This window comes from Rattus norvegicus, chromosome 8, assembly GCF_021556685.1.
Source record: "Rattus norvegicus strain SHRSP/BbbUtx chromosome 8, alternate assembly SHRSP_T2T, whole genome shotgun sequence".
Taxonomy (NCBI): domain Eukaryota; kingdom Metazoa; phylum Chordata; class Mammalia; order Rodentia; family Muridae; genus Rattus; species Rattus norvegicus.
In genome coordinates, this window is record NC_141541.1 from 104389757 (window position 1) to 104407691 (window position 17935).

A 17935-nucleotide genomic window follows, 5' to 3' on the forward strand; every position below is an offset into this window, starting at 1 on the left:
ATGAGACTGAGGCCCTCCTGCACAACATAGCATGAAGCAAGTTTCAAATTCCTGCCATGCATTTCAAGATTATGTTCTTCATCTTTCTGAGCACAGGGTTATTGTCTGGGAGACAGTTGTAATTCCTTTGTTCCAAGTCTTAGGCTTAGTCATATTCTTTTTCATGGATCATTTATCATTGTAAAATGGTAATTGTTAACAAACACAAACAAAATTCACTCCAATTGCACAAATAACCACAATTAAGTTTTTCATCATCTGTGGGTTTATTTGTTTTGAACAGGGTCTCACGAGACAGCCTAGCACCCATTATGTAGTCTAGACCAGGCTAAATTTACAGCGCTCTACCTATATCTGCTTCTGTCTGCTAAGTACTGTGTCCTAAGGCAAGCACTGCCTACCAGCCCAGTGTCAAGTTCTGGTGCCTGTTGTTTTTTCTAGTCTTAATCTGCATGAAACTATTTATCCACAAGAGCTAGTTTTTAAATTTATTAGATTATTCTGGTATAAGTTGGATGTTTTTTGTTTGTTTTTAGACAAGTTCTCACTTGGTAGCTCAGCCTGCCTGGAGCATGATCATGTTCTTGCTGCCACCTCCCAAATACTGGGATGTGCCCCCAGGTCAGCAGAGGTGAAGACATTTAAATAAAGTCTTCAGTTCTAAGTTTCAATGTATTAATAGGTTACCACATTAGAAAAGCATAAATCTGTTGTTGGCAATATTTTTTATCATTATTTGAAAGGGAGGTTGAGCCGGGTCTCACATGAGCCCAGGTTGGCTTCAGACTTGTTACACATCTGAGGGGGACCTCAAACTCATGGCCTTTCTACTGCCACCTATAAGTATCATCTTCATAGTGTAATTTCCTTAGATTTAAATACTTTTCAATAAAACCATTTAGAACCCTGTATACGAAGACTGGTTAGAGTCCAGTGCTATGCTTCTGGAATTAGTACACTCAGCTCCAGAGCAGGGCAACTGAGGGGTTGAAATAGTGACAGTTGCATTTCTGTTTATCATTATTTAGTAAGCAGTTTTATTTCTAATATTATATTCCATATTCATTTTTGTTTATTTACTAGGTACCTACAAAAGGTGATGATGAATTTTGCAACATTTGGCAATCTCTACAGGGATCTGGAAAAATTCAACACTTGCAGCCAACGGTACAAGAGAAGGTTAGCATTCTTTGATAGAAAGTTAGTTTAAAGAAAAGGGTTTTTCTTTTCATTTGCAAGGTTATATTCCTCTCCAAATTTCTTGAGAGTTTCAATCACTAATTTTCATAATTCCTTTTAAGCATACATAAAGTTGGACCACTAAGTGGGAATATAACATCTTTTCGAGATCGGTTTTGGCATAGTTTTTACTTGTTCACAAAATTGTAGTAATTACATTTTTAATTCAACAAAGGCCTTAGTGGCATCATTAATGTATTTTTCCCCACTTGAATATACAATGTTATGCTGGTAGAGGGTTTTCTTAAATATGAACAATCATTGTCAGAGATTAAAAAGAGGTCTAGGGGCTGTAGGCAGTGATACTAAGCTCCTTATCCTATCTGAGTTTAACCCTGGCCCTTCAAAACAAGACAGAAGAGGCACTGGGAAATTGGCTTGGTTGGCAAAGTGCCATGGTGAAAGCACGAGGACCAAGTACAATCTCAGCAGCCACAGAAAGAAGCCAGGCACAGTGCACAAACCAATACCAACCTGCATGTGATCCCAGTGCTGTAGGGCCAGATAGAGGAGCATCCCTGCAGGGCCTTGGGTCAGCCAACCTAGCTGGGAGCATCAGTGAGCGCAGGCTCAACAGAAGACCCTGTCCAAAACATAAAGCAGTAGGCAAAACACCTAGAGCACAGAGAAACACAAGCATACACACACACACACACACACACACACACACACACACACACACACCTGTATATACATACACACAAAAGAATGAAATCTAGATCCTGGCCCACAGCTCCCTGCTCCCAAACCCCGTGGGAAAGAGAGCTCATCGCCCAGAGGTGGGCACTACTGAGACTGCAGGGCAGGAGAGACCGCCAGTACTGCCCACCTTTGCCCACATCCCTGGCCCAAGAGAAAACTGTATGGGGCCTCTGGGAACAGGAAGATAGGGGCACTCAAGCTGTAGGAACGCTGTGGTCCAGACTGTGACCAGATCTCAAGGGACCCGGTCAAACAGCTCCCTACATCCAAATCCCATGGGAGGAAGAGCTAGACCTTCAAAGGGGCAGACACTCCTGGAAAGCCAGACAAGACTACTCGCTGCCCACATTTCTGACACTAGAGGAAAAAGCCTAGCACCATCTGGGTCCCCTGTGCCCAGGGACCTGAGAGAAGGCAGGGCAGGCCCTTCTGGTTGCTGCCCTCATGGAGAACTGAAACCCAGCTCCAAGGAGCGACTTCAGGCCCAAGACCAGAGGTAAGACCAACTTTTCTGCCCCAAGTGACCTGCCTGGTGGACTCAGGACACATGCCTACAGGAACAGCTGAAGACCAGTAGACAGAAACGACTACACGCCTAAAAGCAGAACACTGTTCCCATAACTGGCTGAAAGAAAACAATAAAACAGGTCTACAGCACTCCTCACACACAGGCCTATAGGACGGTCTAACTACTGTCAGAAATAGCAGAACAAGGTAACATCAGAGACGACATGATAGCAAGAGGCAAGCGCAGGAACCCAAGCAACAGAAACCAAGACTACATGGCATCATCAGAGCCCAATTCTCCCATGAAAGTAAACGCTGAATATCCAAACACACCAGAAAAGCAAGATCTAGATTTAAAATCACATTTGATCATGATGACAGAGGACTTCAAGAAAGACATAAAGAACTCCGTTAGAGAAATGCAGGAAAACACAAATAAACAAGCAGAAGCCTATAGAGAGGAATCACAAAAATCCCTGAAAGAATCCCACAGGAACAGCTGAAGACCTGTAGAGAGGAAAAATTACACGCCCGAAAGCAGAACACTCTGTCCCCATAACTGACTGAAAGAGAGGAAAACAGGTCTACAGCACTCCTGACACACAGGCTTATAGGACAGTCTAGCCACTGTCAGAAATAGCAGAACAAAGTAACACTAGAGATAATCTGATGGCGAGAGGCAAGCGCAGGAACCCAAGCAACAGAAACCAAGACTACATGGCACCATCGGAGCCCAATTCTCCCATCAAAACAAACATGGAATATCCAAACACACCAGAAAAGCAAGATCTAGTTTCAAAATCATTTTTGATCATGATGCTGGAGGACTTCAAGAAAGACGTGAAGAACTCCCTTAGAGAACAAGTAGAAGCCTACAGAGAGGAATCGCAAAAATGCCTGAAAGAATTCCAGGAAAACATAAATAAACAAGTAGAAGCCCATAGAGAGGAGACACAAAAATCCCTGAAAGAATTCCAGGAAAACACAATCAAACAGTTGAAGGAATTAAAAATGGAAATAGAAGCAATCAAGAAAGAACACATGGAAACAACCCTGGATATAGAAAACCAAAAGAAGAGACAAGGAGCTGTAGATACAAGCTTCACCAACAGAATACAAGAGATGGAAGAGAGAATCTCAGGAGCAGAAGATTCCATAGAAATCATTGACTCAACTGTCAAAGATAATGTAAAGCGGAAAAAGCTACTGGTCCAAAACATACAGGAAATCCAGGACTCAATGAGAAGATCAAACCTAAGGATAATAGGTATAGAAGAGAGTGAAGACTCCCAGCTCAAAGGACCAGTAAATATCTTCAACAAAATCATAGAAGAAAACTTCCCTAACCTAAAAAAAGAGATACCCATAGACATACAAGAAGCCTACAGAACTCCAAATAGATTGGACCAGAAAAGAAACACCTCCCGTCACATAATTGTCAAAACACCAAACGCACAAAATAAAGAAAGAATATTAAAAGCAGTAAGGGAAAAAGGTCAAGTAACATATAAAGGGAAACCTATCAGAATCACACCAGACTTCTCGCCAGAAACTATGAAGGCCAGAAGATCCTGGACTGATGTCATACAGACCCTAAGAGAACACAAATGCCAGCCCAGGTTACTGTATCCAGCAAAACTCTCAATTAACATTGATGGAGAAACCAAGATATTCCATGACAAAACCAAATTTACACAATATCTTTCTACAAATCCAGCCCTACAAAGGATAATAAATGATAAAGCCCAACACAAGGAGGCAAGCTACACCCTAGAAAAAGCAAGAAACTAATCGTTTTGCAACAAAACAAAAAGAAGATGCACACAAACATACTCTCACATCCAAACATGAATGTAACAGGAAGCAACAGTTACTATTCCTTAATATCTCCCAACATCAATGGACTCAACTCCCCAATAAAAAGACACAGATTAGGGGTTGGGGATTTAGCTCAGTGGTAGAGCGCTTGCCTAGCAAACGCAAGGCCCTGGGTTCGGTCCCCAGCTCCGAAAGAATGAAAAAGGAAAAAAACAAAAAAACAAAACAAAAAAAAAAGACACAGATTAACAACCTGGATATGCAATGAGGACCCACCATTTTGGTGCCTACAGGAAACACACCTCAGAGACAAAGAGACAAAGACAGACACTACCTCAGAGTAAAGGGCTGGAAAACAACTTTCCAAGCAAATGGTCTGGCATGGCCATTCTAATACCAAATTCTAATATCAAATAAAATGGATTTTCAACCAAAAGTTATCAAAAAAGATAAGGAAGGACACTTCATATTCATCAAAGGAAAAATCCACCAAGGTGAACTCTCAATCCTAAATATCTATGCTCCAAATACAAGGGCACCTACATACATAACAGAAACCTTACTAAAGCTCAAAGCACATATTGCACCTCACACAATAATAGTAGGAGATTTCAACACCCCACTCTCATCAATGGACAGATCATGGAAACAGAAATTAAACAGAGACATAGACAGACTGAGAAATCATGAACCAAATGGACTTAACAGATATTTATAGAACAGTCTATCGTAAAACAAAAGGATATACCCTCTTCTCACCACCTCATGGTTCCAATTTCTCCAAAATTGACCATATTATTGGTCATGAAACAGGCCTCAACACATACAGAAAGATAGAAATAATCTCATGCATCCTATCAGACCACCACGGGCTAAAGCTGATCTTCAATAACAATAAGGGAAGAACGCCCACATATACATGGAAATTGAACAATGCTCTACTCAGTGATAACCTGGTCAAGAAAGAAATAAAGAAAGAAATTAAAGACTTCTTAGAATTTAATGAAAATGAAGGTACAACATACCCAAACTTATGGGACACAATGAAAGCTGTTCTAAGAGGAAAACTCAGCTCTGAGTGCCTGCAGAAAGAAACAAGAGAGAACACATATCAGCAGCCTGACAGCACACCTAAAAGCTCTAGAACAAAAAGAAGCAAATACACCCAGGAGGAGTAGAAGGCAGGAAATAATCAAACTCAGAGCTTTAATCAACCAAGTAGAAACAAAAAGGACTATACAAAGAATCAACAGAACCAAAAGCTGGTTCTTTGAGAAAATCAACAAGATAGATAAACCCTTAGCCGGACTAACCAGAGGACACAGAGAGTGTGTCCAAATTAACAAAATCAGAAATGAAAAGGGAGACATAACAACAGAATCAGAGGAAATTCAAAAAATCATCAGATCCTACTACAAAAGCCTATATTCAACAAAACTTGAAAATCTGGAGGAAAGGGGCAATTTCCTAGACAGATACAAGGTACCGAAGTTAAATCAGGAACAGATAAACCATTTAAACAACCCCATAACTCCTAAAGAAATAGAAGCAGTCATTGAAGGTCTCCCAACCAAAAAGAGCCCAGGTCCAGACGGGTTCGGTGCAGAATTCTATCAGACCTTCATAGAAGACCTCATACCAATACTATCCAAACTATTCCACGAAATTGAAACAGAGCGCTACTGAATTCCTTCTATGAAGCCACAATTACTCTTATACCTAAGCCACACAAAGACCCAACAAAGAAAGAGAACTTCAGACCAATTTCCCTTATCAATATCAACGCAAAAATACTCAATAAAATTCTTGCAAACCGATTCCAAGAGCACATCAAAACAATCATCCATCATGAACAAGTAGGCTTCATTCCAGAGATGCAGGGATGGTTTATTATATGGAAAACCATCAACGTAATCCACTATATAAACAAACTGAAAGATAAAAACCACATGATCATTTCATTAGATGCTGAGAAAGCATTGGACAAAATTCAACACCCCTTCATGATAAAAGTCCTGGAAGGAACAGGAATTCAAGGCCCATACCTAAACATAGTAAAAGCCATATACAGCAAACCAGTAGCTAATATTAAACTAAATGGAGAGAAACTTGAAGCAATCCCACTAAAATCAGGGACTAGACAAGGCTGCCCACTCTCTCCCTACTTATTCAATGAAGTTCTCAAAGTCCTAGCCAGAGCAATCAGACAACAAAAGGAGATCAAAGGGATACAGATTGGAAAGGAAGAAGTCAAAATATCACTATTTGCAGATGACATGATAGTATATTTACGTAATCCCAAAAGTTCCACCAGATAACTACTAAACCTGATAAACACCTTCAGCAAAGTGGCTGAGAAAGCAAAGCGAGAAAGCAATTAGGGAAACGACACCCTTAATAATAATCCCAATAATATAAAATACCTCGGTGTGACTTTAACCAAGCAAGTAAAAGATCTGTATGATAAGAACTTCAAACCTCTGAAGAAAGAAATTAAAGAAGATCTATATGGGGAACACCCATATAGAAGGGGAAGAGGAGGGGTTATGGGGATGTTGGCCTGGAAACTGGGAAAGGGAATAACAATTGAAATCTAAATAAATACCCAATTTAATAAAGATAGAGAAAAAAAAAGGAGTCTACCACTCATGGTAGTATACGGCTGTTATCTCAACAGATGAAGAGGCAATGGGATCAGCCTCAGCTACTCTGAAACATTATCTCTAAATAAATTCATTCATTCGCCTGAGAAAATTGCTCAGTGTGATACTTGGAATAAGAATGGCCCCATAGACTGATATATTTAAATGCTTAGTCACCAGGGACTGGAGCTACCCGATAGGGTTTGAAGGATTAGGACCTGTAGCCTTTGTTGAAGGAAGTGTGTCACGGGATGAGCTTTCAGGTTTTCAAAAGTCCACACCTGGCCCAGTGTTTCTCTCTTTTTCTCTGCCTGTGGATCAGGATGTGGCTCTCAACTACTGCTCCAGCACAATATATGGTGCTAGGCTCTCCACCAAGGTGGTACTGGACTAACCCTCTGAAAGTATAGTTAACACACAACTAAATACTCTTTTAAAAGATCGCCTCAGTCACGTTGTCTCCTCACAGCAGCAGAACCGTGACTAAAACATCAGTAAAGTGCTTGTTGGATAACCTGAGTTGGTTCTCCGACACTCACGTGAAGGGCACATGCCTGTAACACAGAGGCTGAAACAGACACATCCTTGGAGCTCACTCGCCGGCCAGCCTAACCTTCAGGGGAAGCCAAGTCCCAGTTAGAGCCCATCTCAAAAACAAGCTGGACAGCACTGAGGAGTAATAAAACCATAGACTGACTTGTGGTGCACACACATAATTAAAAATAAATAGTAGGGGCTGGGGATTTAGCTCAGTGGTAGAGCGCTTACCTAGGAAGCGCAAGGCCCTGGGTTCGGTCCCCAGCTCCGAAAAAAAGAACCAAAAAAAAAAAATAATAATAATAAAATAAATAGTAAAAATAACTGCAGTATATGGTGGTGCATTTTTTACTCCCAGTACTTGGCCTTGTGGATTCAAGGCCAGCCTTAGCTATGTATCAAGTTCTAGGTCAGCCAGAGCTACATAGTGAGACCATGTGTGTCTGAGTAATAGTAATAACCTTAAAGATTATTTAAGATAACTTGGTGGGTAAATGCATCTGCTACCAAGCTTTATCATCAGTGTCCAAGAAGGCCTGTAGGATAGAAGGAAAGAACAAATGACTGCAAGTTGTCCTCTGGCCTCCATCACATGCCATGGCAACTATCACATAGGTATACTCACTCAAACACATACAGTAAAGTAAGGATTTTACTCAGTGATAAAGTGCCTGCCTACCTAGTATATATAAGGACCTGGGTTTAATCCCCAGCACCAAAAAGCTGAGACTTGACCATAGATTTTTAACATGTAAATGTCCTTAGAAATCTTGACAATGCCAGTTTCACCACACTGATAGGAGTAAAGGACTAAAGGAGAGGCTTTAGGAGTGAAAGGAAAGGGGCCTCAGAGATGGCTCAGTGGTTAAGAACCATGTGCTGCTGCTCCTCTAGATGCCCTGAGTTCTATTCCAGCACCCATGCCAGATGCCTCACAACTGCCTATAAGATCAGCTGCAGAGGAGGTGATGCTCTCTTCTGGTCTCTGCAGACGTGACACATGTGGCAAACGCGTGTGTGTGTGTGTGTGTGTGTGTGTGTGTGTGTGTGTGTGTGTGTGTGTGTGTGTGTAAATAATGTCTTTTTAAAAGGAAGAAAAAAGAAAAAGAATTGAATTGGAAGTAACAAATCTAGGTGACTTTTACAGGCATTTTTACCTGTAAAATTTTGTTTACCTCCCAAGTGTTGGGATTATAGGTATGCACCCTATACTGGCTCAAAGAATTTTGCTGTAAAAGTATGTGCACAGTGACATACACTTGTAGTCCCAGCTGCTCTCTGAAGCTCAGAAGGTTAAGACAGAAGAACCATTTAACCCAGGAGCTCAAGGCCAACTTACTTAACACAGCAAGACTTTGCTTCATAAATGAATGAGTGGGTGGGTAAGTGAGTGGAAACATTTCCCTGATTCTTGCATGCAAGCCTTCTACAGTAACTCTTGCTTTCCCACAGTTCACTAGAAAACCATTCAGTCCACTGAACTGAACAACTTTCTTTTTTCCTTATGCCTGACTAATGACTTTGATTCTTACCTGTCTGTCAAGTATAACTAATCTATAATCTATGGTTCTGATCTCTTAATCAAGTATTTAATCCAGTATAGCCAGTCTGTAGAGTAGGAGTGTATGTGGATACTCCACTGTCACATCAACCTCAAGACGTCCCAAAATTAATCCCAGCTAAAGCCTCTCCTATTGTTCTTGTTTCTACACCATCACTGCCAAGGCATATAGTCTCAAAAGCTTGGAATCAAGAACCTATGTCACCCAGACGTAGCTGAGTTCCCGTCTGCCCTCTTCTGTCCACACTGGCTTTCTGCTGCCGCTTTGGTATGCTGTCACCTCTAAAAGAAAGTAACAAGATCCTATGTCATTGGACTTCTCGGTTCACCCGGTCAGATCTTAGATTTCTTCCCAGGTCTAACCTAGCCTCTTCTCAATGTTCTCCTTGGTGTTATCTTTCATAGAGAGTTCTTTGTGTATAATGTTGTGTAATCTCTCTTAATGATCCTTTCACCTGAATTAGCCTGAAGGTATAATTGGGTAAGGTATCTTCTGGGTTGAAAACTGCTTTATGCCATGTAGCAGTAGATTGTAGTAAGTGCTGAACCTCAAGTTCTGGAATGCAGGCTTCATAGCACAAGTTACACAAATGTACTACTCTGGACTGCTGTGATCACACACGTAAAATGAAGGCACTGGAGACGGCTGGGATCTTTGCCAGCCCTAAAAACCTGTTGTTCTAATATGCTGAATATATAGGCCTTCCTGCTCAGTACCATTGGATTCTAGCCTGACCCCCGCACTCAAGCTCTTTTGTAATCTATAACTTATATGAAAGATAAGTAGGGAGTTATTAAATAACCGGCCAAAAACAATGGTGTAGAAATTGGCTTTTAGAAGTATACTCTGGCCTGTGACTTCAGTACCATGAACCTAACCATGTGGTATGACAGTCCCTGCAGCACCATTCAAAAACAGTCCTCTTCTAGATGTATGGAAAGATCTGAGATTCATGGACAAGATCCTAAGAAAAACCCAGGCTAAGAAAAACATCAGGACAGATACTGAGTCTTGAGTCTGGCCTCTCTGTCTTGAGAGTACACTGGTGCTTTGCTCTAACCTGTTATTGTTGAGTCTCTTCTGTGTCTTTGAATTCTTTCTCTAAGATCAAAAGCCTCTGGGAACTCTGGTCCAATGATGTGACTATACTAACTCATATAAAAAATATCCAGATATTTGATAAAATAATGTTGTCAATCAGATTGCACCCTTTACTTTCCATTTCCCACAAATGATTCCATTATATTTGTTCTTTTGTTCTTTCTACTTAGAACATGCTTTCTTCCTTTACTGCTAAATCTTTCTAGATCCAACTTACTTTATCTAAACACAGCCATGTTTTCTCTATCTCTTGTATATTTCAAGAAGTGAAAACTATATAAGTCAATACTTTTAAACTCATGAAATATTAAGAAGCTGAGCTTGGTTGGGCTTGGTAGCCCAATCCCTTAAACCCAGCACTCAGGAGGCAGAGGCAAGCCAATCTCAGAGTCTGAGACCAGCCTGGTCTACAGAACAACTTCTAGGACAGCCAGGTAGGGCTGTCTCAGAAAACCCAAAAAAAAAAAAAAAAAAAAAAAAAAACAGGAGGAGGAGGATAGGGAAGAAAAGAAGAAAAGGCAGGTAGAAGAGGAAGAAGAAAAAAGAGGAAGAGCAGAAGAAAGAAGGAAAGAAAGACGGACAGAAAGACAGAGAAAAGGCAAGGCTGAGCTTAAGTATGTTCTAGAGAACTCACCAAAAGTAAGAGAAAGGAAGGAAGAAAGAAGAAAGAAAGAAAGAAAGAAAGAAAGAAAGAAAGAAAGAAAACCAATCCAGGCATTCATTAGTAAAATATAGCAGTATGCCCAACAAAAATATGTTTACAGAAACATCAGAGGGTGCTAGAGCAACAGCTTAGCCATTGAGAGTGGGTAGGTGCTGCTGTTACAGGGCAGCTAAGTTTGGTTCCCAGTGCCCATGTCAAGCAACTCACAGCCATGTACAGTTCCAACACGTACACATACACACATAAATAATAAGTTCATTCTTTAATGACCCAAAACTATTAAACTATAGTATTTGCTTTCCATTTAGAATTATATATCTGGGTCTTTTTTTTTTTTTTTTTTTTTAGGTACTTTAGACTTAAATTTTGGAGCGCAAATATCAGTAATTCTTCAATGAAATTATCACTTTTAGACTTTCGTTTATTTATATGTATGTTGGTACCATTACTATACTGAAATTGAGATAATGGAAACAAAATGCATTTAACATACCTGGCGGTAATAGATACACAGTATTTATTTATCCATATCTATTGATCCTTCTGTTCTAATTCACTTCCTTAGACCCAAAACCACTCAGAAGGCACTGCTGTTTACGAAGGCTCTCCCAGCCATCTTACTGGGATGGTAGAATCTCATGTCGTGAGTGTCCCTGTGCCTATGAGCTCACTGGGTTTTCCCCAGCTCCATCAGCTACCACAAGGGTTTTGAAACAAGCTCACTGTCAGCTAGGACATGATGTTCCTTTATACCCAGTGTGAATTTGTATGTGCCCAGAATTGAAGATAAATAGGACTTGCCAAGAGCAAGTGATGAAAATTACTTTGAATTAAATCTCTCCAGCCTCTGCTCTTACTTCCTCTTGTAGATTCAACTATAACAAGTTATTTCTTTTTGACCCCTGGCTTTCTCTTCCTTTCAACAAACAAAGACTGGAGAGTTGGCTCAATGGGTAAAGTGTTTGGATATGAATTTGGTTCTCCAGTACTCTATTAAAAGCCATAATAATGTAACAGGCATAAGGTCACATGTGTGTAGCCACAGCGCTGGGGTTTTGGAGACAGGTACATCCTAGGGGTTTGCTGGCCAGTCAGGTGGAGCTGAAATAGTGAGCCCCAGGTTTAATGAAGAACCTTGTCAAAAAAAATTAGACTGAGAAGTATTTGAGGAAGGCATGAGGACATCAGAATGTAAGGACATTTATGTGTGCGCTCACACAGGTGAGAAACAATCTTATAAAATGTTTGTGTAAAACTTAACCATGTCGTTTTACTACTGTGCTTATTTATAAACTGTCTTAATTACTGTGGCTTTGTGATCAAACTTGCTGGAAAGTTATGTTTCATCTGGGAGTATAAACATTAATTTTAAAATCAGCTGTTGAGGAAAGAACATAAAAAGGAATGCAAATGAGTTAATATCTCACCTTTCATAAAATACAAGAAAAATATTAATTTTAAAGCCTTTTTAATGGAAGTTGTTAACATTAATGAGTCAAGATAATCATGGAGATGAAGTTGCATGTCCAGCCCTTGTTCTTCTGTTAGGGCCAATTGCTCCCCATCTCCATTACACTAAAATTACGCTTGTCTTAAAGTAAATCTAGAAAATTTATAGAGAAATGTCTAGGGCCTAAAGAGAGACAGCTCAGCAGTTAAGAGCACTTGTTGCTCTTGCAGAGGCCTAGGTTTGGTTGCCAGTATCCACATGGAGGCTCACAGTCATCTGTAATCCAGAACCAGGGATCTGATGCCCTCTACTGACCCCCTCGACCACCAGGCACACATATGATAGAGTACACAGACATGCATGTAGGCAAAACACCCATACATAAAAATGGAAACCTTTTTAAAAGATTTAAAGAGGCTTCCATTAATGAAGAAACATTCAAAGTTTAGCACTTTCTTTAGTTTCTATTTTGTTAACTTTAAACAAAGTTAGATTGAATTGTTTCTATTGAAAAGAGAATTTGGGGAAGGCACTTGTCTTTTATTTACCTTGCTTTCTAACTAACACATAGGGAATCCTGGAGTGCAATGCCATTATATTAATGATTCTTATTTCCAAGAGTGATTTGTGACTAGTTTTTAAAATCCTATATAGTTTTCTGTGTGTTTTTCGAAAAAGCTGTGTAATTTTTATTAAATAACTTTTTCAAATTATATTAAGGTTTTGTTTAATTGATTTTTGAGAATTTTAACTTTCAGGGTGCAGTTCTACCTCAAGAAATAAGTCAAGTAACTGAATCTCATAAATCTGACTTTAACGACCATAGTGTCAGACATCAGCAAAGAAAACATGACCCTCACCGAAAATGTAAGTTTTAAGGTAGAAGCGTTTATGCGCCATCTTCTTTGTGTTGTGTTTTAAGTTTTAAGGTAGAGAAGCGTTTATACGCCATCTTCTTTGTGTTGTTTTAAGTTTTAAGGTAGGGAAGCGTTTATGCGCCATCTTCTTTGTGTTGTGTTGTGAGTTTTAAGGTAGAGAAGCGTTTATGTGCTATCATCCATCTTCTTTGTGTTGTGTTTTTGGTTGCTGTTGGTTGGTTGATTGGTTGGGTTTTTAAACGAACAGCTTTGTTGAAATGTAATTCATGCTTTAAGATAACTCCATCAGGCAAGTGAAATGACTCAGCAGGAAAAGGCCCTCACCACTCAAGCATGACGACCTGATCCCCAAGGCACACATGGTGGGAGGGGAGAGACAGCTTCCAGACTTGTCCTCAGATCTGCATGTATGCCGTGGCATGCACATGCCCACACACAGAGAGACAGAGAGTTACCAATAAGATAGACCCATCGCTTTAAAGTCTGCAGTATTGAGGAAAGGGGAGGTTATTAAAACTCTTGCACGTAGATGCCCGGCTGTTGTAGCACAGTTGCGAGAAAGACTATTATTTCCCACATTGTAATCTCCTGGTACCCTTCCTAAGAGTCAGTTGACTAGATATCTTTTTGGTAAGTCCATTCCAATCTGTTGATCATATACATCTATACAAGCAGCATGCTGTATGGTTTATTCTGGGTCTTTGTATTTCCATATGACTTTTTCATAATTTACCAATTTCTTCAAAAACTGTGCCTGGAATTTTCATAAGTCACATTGGATGGAATGTCTTCAACATTGCCCATGGACACAAATACCTTTCCATTTATTTAGTTCTAATTTTTCCCACTGATGTACCATTTATAGTACACAATCCTTAGACTGTTTTTTTGAACTTATTCCTACATTATTCTTTTTGATACTATTATTGATGAGGCTATGTCAATTTGTTTTCAAAGAGCAGTTCTAACCTTGATCTTAGAGGTAGCCTTTCTGTCTTTTACAATAACATTATTTTTAGCTATGGGTTTCAGTGTTCCCTATTTGGTGAGGAAATACTCTATTTTTTCAATTCTTATTTTTACCTAGGAAGAGCTAAATTTTGTTAAATATCTATTATTTTCTCTCTTCCTTTCCTTCCCTCCTTTCCTGTCCTGAGGATTAGTACCTCATACCCACCAGGCAAATAGTATACCACTGAGCTATACCTACAGCCTTAGATTCTTTTAGGAGAACTTGTTCATGTAGATGTTTCTGCAAGTGCATACAGACACATGTGGGTCTGATAACGAGTATTTTCCTCGTTCTTCCTCCACCTTTTTCCTTAAACTTTTTGTTACATTTATTCTGTGCATATGTGTAGAAGTCAAGAGGACAGCTTACAGGAGTTGGTTCTTTTTCCTCATAGCAGCAAGGACCTTTACCCACTGAGCCATCTTACTGGGCCATCTACCTTTTTTGTCGTTACTGTTTTTGCTGGATTTGTTTTTACTTTTCAAGACAAGGTTTCTTTTTGTGGCCCTGGCTGTCCTAGAACTTGCTCTGTAAACAAGGCTTGCCTCAAATTCACAGATCCACCAGCCTCTGCATCCTGAATACTGGGATTAAAGGCTATCTGCCTTATGTCTTAGGACAGGGTCGCTAACAAAATCTGGAGGTCTCTAAGTGACTGGCCAATGAGCCTCAGAGATCTTCCTGTCTTTTCTTCCTTCCTTCCTTCCTTCCTTCCTTCCTTCCCCCAGAGCTTAGGTAACAGGCGTATGCCTTCAAGCCTATCTTGTACAGAGACTCAGATTCTCAGGCTTGCAGCTGACATATTCCTGCATGAGCCATCTCTCCACTCTGTCCCTACCCTTGATCCTTGATTCATTCTGTTTTTGCTATATCTGTTGAGATGACTTCTTAGCCTTTGTTCAATTCATCTGATGTGTCCAATTATATTCTCTATGCTGAGCAAACTTTGGGTTTTTTTAGGGTAAATCCTACTAGGTCATAGCTCATAATCAATTTGACATGCTTAAAGAGTCAGATTGCGGGCTGGAGAGATGGCTCAGTGGTTAAGAGCCCCGACTGCTCTTCCAGAGGTCCTGAGTTCAGTTCCCAGCATCCACATGGTGGCTCACAACCATCTGTAAAGAGATCCGATGCCCTCTTCTGGTGTATCTGAAGACAGCTACAGTGTACTTATATATAATAAATGAATAAATCTTTAAAAAAAAAAAAGAGTCAGATTGCTAATATTTTTAGGGTTTGTTTGCTTTGGTTTTGGTTTTTTTACACATGTATTCATAAGAGATATTTTTAGGGTTGGGGATTTAGCTCAGCGGTAGAGCGCTTGCCTAGCAAGCACAAGGCCCTGGGTTCGGTCCCCAGCTCCGGAAAAAAAAAAAAGAAGAAGAAGAAAAAAAAGAGAGAGAGATTTTTAATTCAGAGCTACTTGGTAACATTAGCCTCATAGGACTGAGATACGGTCCCTACTATATTTTGAAGAGTTTATTCCTCTTTAAGGGTTTAATAGAAAACCACCTAGACTTGGTTCTTAGTTTTTTTTGTAGGAAAATTTGATTTTCTATTATTAACATATATTAATTATAGATTTAAATATGGTTACATATATTTCCATACATGCACACGAAAATCCAATCCTATTTTATCTACCCTCCCCATGCATCAGCTAAAAATTGTATATTTAATGAAAATGCTGTAAAATTTTTCCTGAGATTGTATACACAGTGATATAGGTTACTATGTGAGTTTTATATCTCAACAAAGGCTTGCTAATCGTGTGTCCTAGAATTTTCATTTCCTTTTTCATAAGGTTACTTCCTGTCCTGCCTTCTGCCTTCCTTCCCTCCCGTCTTCTATTGCCCCTTCTTTGTCCTCTTCCCTTGTCTCTGCTGTCCTCTCTTCTCACCTGTTTTTTACTGCCACTGTGGTTTTCATTGGTGTTGTTTAACACAGGCTCTCCCATAGTCCAGGCTGGTCAAAAACTCGCTCTGTACCTACAAATGACTTTGATGCTTACCCCCCTGTCCCCACTACCTAAATGCCTCGGTCACGAGCATGTATCACCACACCCAGACCTTTATTTTTTCCTCTCCACACTGGCTTAACCCGTCCAGTGGTAAGGAGTTGACAATGAGTGATAGAACAGTTATAGAACCTAGTGTATGAGATCAGTAAGAGACTGCACACTACCTGCTGTCCTCTGTGTCTCCTCCATGTATGCATCCTTCCATTGTCTTAGAAAGACAATCTCTCGAGTTTGCATTTCCCCCATTGTCCTGTAACTTCCCCTTAACAGGAATGGTAAAATGGTATACACCTGTACTCCCAGCATTCTGAGAATGGAATCAGGAGGACCCTGCCACAAGTTAAAGGCCAGCCTTGAGCTACATAATGATTTCCAGAACAAACCTGGATACAGAGCAAGACTCTGTCTCAAAATCAAACAATAAAACCTGAACTCAGATCCTCAGCACCTGTTGAAGCCAAGCGCCAGGACCCCCGTCTGTAATTCCACCACCGAGGGGACTTAGGGGTGGAGCCAGGCAGATCCCTGGAACTCATTGGCCTGCTAGTCTAACTGAATGGTTTGTAAACTCCAGGTTCAATGAGAAGTCCTATCCAAAAAGTAAAAAGGGAAATAAGGAAGAAACCCATTGTTGACATCTGGAAGCCATGTCTATGTCTATGTATATGTATATGTGTGTGTGCTTGTGTTTATATGTATGATGCATAGGTTTATGTGCATGATATATATCATACATATACAAACATATAAACTCAAAACACTGTTTTGGGGGGATGGTTGGTTGGTTGGTATTTTTGTTTGAGTTTTGGTCACTGTGATTTTGACACAGGGTTTCTCTGTGTAGCCCTGGCCCAGGCTGGTCTGGAACTCAGATTGGTCTGCCTCTGCCTCCACCTCCCCTCGGATTAAAGGTGCATACCACCACCACCCAACTTCAAAAATAAAACTTTTAAGAACTTTTTTATCTGTCTCTTGCTCTCCTTTTATCTAGCCAATCTAGTATATTGCTCATAATTTAATCTTACTAAATCACAATTCTGATCAGATTACCTTTCTGTGCTTGCTTGCCCATTGCTTACAACCTAATTCCATGTGTCAATATCTTCCACATTATGGTTCACCTGCTCCTGTGGTTCTAGTGAACTCAGTATCCTTCCTTCACCTCTTGTACAACTGACCCCATTACATTCCTTTCTGCTTTCATGTCTTTTCTCAAAATTGTCTTTTTCCCTAGAATTCTAAGCCTCCTCTTTTGTGCTTGGAGAAACCAACACCCTTCAATGCCCAATTAAGATGACCAAGCCCACTTACCATTCCCATCTGATTATCTGCAATTATCTTTCTCTGCCTCACCTGGATTATAAATTTCTTCAGTTCTTAGGTCTTCTCATTTAGGGCCCTGCTCAGTGGTAGAGCTCTTCCCTAGAATTACCAGCGCCTCGTTGTGATCTCAGCATTGACAGCAGGGAGAAGGGATGGGAAGAGGGCGGCACAGACACAGGAGGAAACTGCACACCTTGCAATCCTTCAGATGCTGTGTTTACTACAGCGAATAAGTGATGAGTTTAACTGCTGTTTAGTAAGCACTTTCACTTCCTGACCTTTCTGTTTTCTTGTCTCTAGTTAAGGAAGAATATAAGAGTCCTAAAGCGGAGTGTCAGAATCAAAAGTTGTCTAATAAACAGGTAATTTTTCTTTGACATTTTTTAATAGTCGTTGTATAGCATCTAGTGAATTTTGCAGCTTTTTTAACAGTCCATAAGGAATGCAGTAAAAGCTAGTCATTTGCAAGGATGGTTATAT

General features: G+C 40.1%; 1 protein-coding gene across 15 annotated transcripts in view; it reads left to right on the plus strand.

The window, feature by feature from the left end:
* Positions 1–17935, plus strand: part of Xrn1 (5'-3' exoribonuclease 1) — a 108694-nt gene that overhangs the window by 68581 nt on the left and 22178 nt on the right. For 8 of the 15 annotated variants that reach the window (XR_015626489.1, NM_001305240.1, XM_087561250.1 and 5 more), the window contains 3 exon segments: positions 1084–1179; positions 12981–13089; positions 17756–17817. Coding sequence is in view for 13 of the 15 variants with exons in the window: in NM_001305240.1 (NP_001292169.1) it covers positions 1084–1179; positions 12981–13089; positions 17756–17817 (267 nt within the window). In the remaining 2 variants the exon portion in view is untranslated. 15 annotated transcript variants of the gene reach the window in all.